At 29.0% G+C, this 4,468-nt stretch overlaps 1 protein-coding gene across 8 annotated transcripts in view; it reads left to right on the forward strand.

Annotated features, from left to right (window-relative positions):
• LOC106872580 (serine/threonine-protein kinase Nek4) overlaps positions 1 to 4,468 on the forward strand; it is a 216,828-nt gene that overhangs the window by 138,503 nt on the left and 73,857 nt on the right. The window contains exon 15 of one of the 8 annotated variants that reach the window (XM_052967282.1): positions 2,810 to 2,847. The exons of the other annotated variants lie outside the window; for them this stretch is intronic. Within the exon in view, the coding sequence (XP_052823242.1) occupies positions 2,810 to 2,832 (23 nt within the window). The 3' untranslated portion in view covers positions 2,833 to 2,847. Of the gene's footprint in view, positions 1 to 2,809; positions 2,848 to 4,468 lie in introns of those variants that run through there. 8 annotated transcript variants of the gene reach the window in all.

Here is a 4,468-nt window from a genome sequence, read left to right on the forward strand (position 1 = left end):
TGATCCTTTATATTGAACACTCAATATTTCATCTACATTCAATACTTTCTTTCATGGTGCCATCCATTTTTATTTTATTTTATTTTATATTGTATATTGTATATCATATTATATATTGTATATTCCATATTCTATACCCCACATTAGTTCTGCAGGAATATAAATAAAACATAAAAAACAGACAGTGTTGGAACTCTTTTAAGCAAAATAATATATTCCTCTATACACAATCATACAAAAAAAACCCACCTTTTTTGTATTTATTTTTACTCGCATATATATATATATATATATATATATATGTGTGTGTGTGTGTGTGTGTTTATTTTTCTACTGCCTTATCTTCATTATTTTACACTCCTGATAGTAATATTTAACTCTTTATATAGTCAATTCGACTACCTTAGGTGGTCAAATAACGGTAATTCGGTAATTCAAATGTTGAACTTATATAGATACTAACAATGTTTATAGGACATTTATGTGTAAAATTTTTTACTATATCTAGCTGTTTGGTAACAATAATTACATATACTCAGACACTATTTCAATGAATGCATACCAATATTATCATTGTATGTATTTACCTTATATACTTCATTCTATCCCCATGTACAATGATATTACTCTTATTCTCTATCTACTTATATATTTGAAGTTCTAATTTTTAATTTAATGTTGTTCATATTTTTCTTGATATCAAACCTTATATCTCATAAACATTGTCTCTAAGAGCTTTTATTTAGATTCACTTTATTATTTCTTCTGTGTTTATGATCTATTATTTTTTGGGTTATTAATGATAAATATATGATTTTCCTTTTCTTGTACCAAAATTATGTACTAGTTACTTTTTAATATCTTACTACATTTTTCTTCCCTTCCTTAGAAAATTGTCTTATTAATTTCTATTAATTTTATTCTTATTGTCTTCTATATTTTTTAAGATTCTTTATTTTAAATATTGACTTTGTGTTCTTGAAATATTATATCAAGGGATTATTTTTTAACATGGATTTCTTTTAACCTGAAGAGCTTGCTTATTATCTACACTAATTTAAAGATTGTTTTTATTAATTCAGACCTGTAAGTAACTTATTACTTATTATATTCTATAATAAGATAAATTATCTATAGATGTTTTATTAAACTGCAAAACAATTGTTGTTAATTAAATTTTCCAATGATTAAATAAATTCTATCATACTATATCTCTCTCATTATTTATAACTTTATACACAACTTATGTTTTTCTCTTGTAACATTCTATATATTCTCTATGTTTTGTAGAATGATACACTAAAGAGTTTTCTTTATGAGTACCACTGGATTAGTTGAATCCATTAAGTATGACTTAAATTTATATATGTACTAGTTGAATAGCCCATCGTTGCCAGACAATTTTTACAATAGAATATCTTATATCAATTCTTATTTATTCCATGTCAGAGCATGCCTTCCCTGACAGATAGGTCTCTTGATCAGGACAGATTTGTGCAATTTTTCACCAAAAAACTTCATTGAGGATTTTTTCCTTTTTAAATTATTTATGTGTCTGTTTGACCATTTCACATGACTTTATTCATTAAAACTGCAGAAGTTCTTACAACTTTGGTCATTGTAATGCTTTGCTTTCATTTGTTTAATAAAATTCTTCCTCCTAACGATTTTGCTTTCGTTTCATGATAGACAGCTATCATGCAGAAAATGCCAGCTTCCAAATCCTGTTTTCTGATTAGATAAAATTGATTAAACTTTAAACCTCAGTGACATTTTTATGCAATTTTTCTGGAACAAATAAATAACAAAATCGGATTTAACATGGAAAATAATTTCAGTATACTAAATTTGAAAATTTTGACGTAGTTTAAAAATCTCACAATATGTGACAGCAACAGAAATGACCCCACAAAAGTAGACAGACAGACAGTTATAGGATGTCACACACACACACACACACATATTTTCAAACATATACACAGGTAATCACAAGTTTAAAATGGTGTATGGTAGACATGTATGTATGTACGTATGTATGCATATGTTTGTGTGTCTGTGTATGTATGTGTGTCTGTGCAGCGGACAGCAGAAAAGCCATCTGTCCCTTAAAGTTGCATATTCTTCATACTCACCTTTCTGTGTGTATGTGTTGTATCTATGTATTTACAAAAGTATGTATGCAGTGTTGCATATATATGACAGCTGTATTAATGTTATCAACCCGTTTTCACCGATGTTCTCACCTTCACTAATATAAGTCACCCTCTCTCTGCTACTACCTTTCCCTCAGACTCATACTTTTTGCAATCTTCTCGTTTTATCATATAATTCGCCCAACGTTCCTGGGGGGCATATTATAGATTTTTATTGAAATCCAATTAGCTTATTATTGAACTGGATAATACAGTGTAACATGTATGCAAAGTTTCGTGAATATTGGTTTGGGGGTTTAAGCACTAAGATGGTAACAGACAGACAGAAATTGCCATTTATATATATATATATATATATATATATATACAGAGAGAGAGAGAGAGAGAGAAAAATATTACTATAGAGAGCTGTACAATGAAGACAAGCACAGTTTGAACACGAAAAAACACATTTTCTGGTTTAAATTTTCAAGTCAAAATACAATTTTTCCATGGAAAATCATATATCATTTGAGAGCTTTGGATGTAAACTTACTTTTCATATAGTGTTAATTAAGATCTGACTGTTACATATTATGTCAGGATCCCTCAGACACCCTGGCATTTCCATACATTTACAAAAGTTTGTCTCCTTTTTTTGTTTTGACTCATTCTAGTTCAATGCTCTCAAGCACTATAACTCAAGTTGTGTTGAAGATCATACCCTGATGTAGATGAATGTTTTAGCTTTATTTTGATATAAAACTCAATGAGGGCAGGTCAGGTAATCGTTACAAAATATAAACGTGAAATTTTTATCGTTAGTTTTCACTTAGAAAAAAAGCAATTTCTACAAAGATTTTTATACCATAAGAAAGAAAAATTTCTTGCTAATTATTTATGACCATTTATGATCATTGCCAAACCTGGCCACAGTGTGGCAACAAAGTACAGAGTCAAAAGAGGGGTGGTGTACTGATACTTCTTGTATATGACTAACACATATTCCTACTCCGCAAGAGGTTGTATAGAAGACAATTTCAAGGCTTCAGATGCTGATTTTGATCCAGAATTTCAAGGAATGGACAAATTAATTGTTAAGTAAACATATTTCTACAAGAATATACTCTAAATTTAGTTAAATAGGGCTGCTAGAATCCCAAATTAAGCGTGTAATCATATTTGATTATGTTGTTTATTCCCTTTCACTGTATGCCAAGCATCATATGAATTTTACCTCATACATATTCTTGTTCAAGTGAATTTCATTTGTTTTAGAGAAATATTGGTCTCTTTTCATTAATTAAAATTATATTGTGCAATAAATATTATTTTGTAGGCTATTAAAGTTCAGTGTGATGTTTTTTAATTTTCTCCCTAATTTTGAATACTGTTGGATACTTTGTCATAATGTTTACATTTTCACAAATGAGTGCTGATTCATTTTGTTTTTTGTTTTTTTTCTTGCTCTCCTTCCTACTAAAGAATTTGATGTAACTTCTAGGTGTTTTTAATGTTAAAACAAGCAATAAATTTTCAGATATTACCATTTACGAATGGCAGACATATGAACTGAATCATGACCATATTTGGCAATGACCATAATGATTTATCAAGAAATTTTTCTTTATGGTATGAAAAAATATCTTGAAGAAATTGTTCTTTTCTAAGCGAAAATTAATGATAAAATTTTCACTTTTATATTTCATAACAATTATCTATTGAGTTTTATATCAAAATAAAACTAAAACATTCATCTATATGAGAGTCATAGCATTCAAGTGCATTGAACTAGACTGAGGGCTACCATTCAGCAGTCAGAAAAATATGGGATAAACTTTGTGAATGAAAGGAAATACCAGGGTGTTTGTGGGACCATAGCATCTTAGGTAAGTGTCAGATTTTGATTAAAACTATATGAGAACAAAGTTCACATCAACTTTCAAATGATATATAATTTTCCAAGGAAAATAGGTGTTTTGTCATGAAAATGATGTACCAAAAAATGGATTTTTGCTTAGTCAAACAGTGTGTCACCCCTCTCACAGAGCTCTCCAAAGATACTTATTAAATTCATTGTAAAGCTCCAAACTTAGAGTTAATTCAGTTTTATACCATGTACCAGAGTATCAAAACTGAGACCCCTACAGATAACAGATTGCAATATAGCCATGTTTGAATATACATGAAATGCTTGCGATAGCTGCAATTTCATTTAATTATTTGTAGGGTTGAGTTTTTGGATCAGGACATGCATAAATTGAATTTTCTCTATTCCGAGAGAGATTTTTCTCATTTTTTTCACCACAGCCTTGAAAATTAAGAGGGAAAGATTT

The sequence above is a fragment of the Octopus bimaculoides genome, chromosome 4, assembly GCF_001194135.2.
Source record: "Octopus bimaculoides isolate UCB-OBI-ISO-001 chromosome 4, ASM119413v2, whole genome shotgun sequence".
Classification (NCBI taxonomy): domain Eukaryota; kingdom Metazoa; phylum Mollusca; class Cephalopoda; order Octopoda; family Octopodidae; genus Octopus; species Octopus bimaculoides.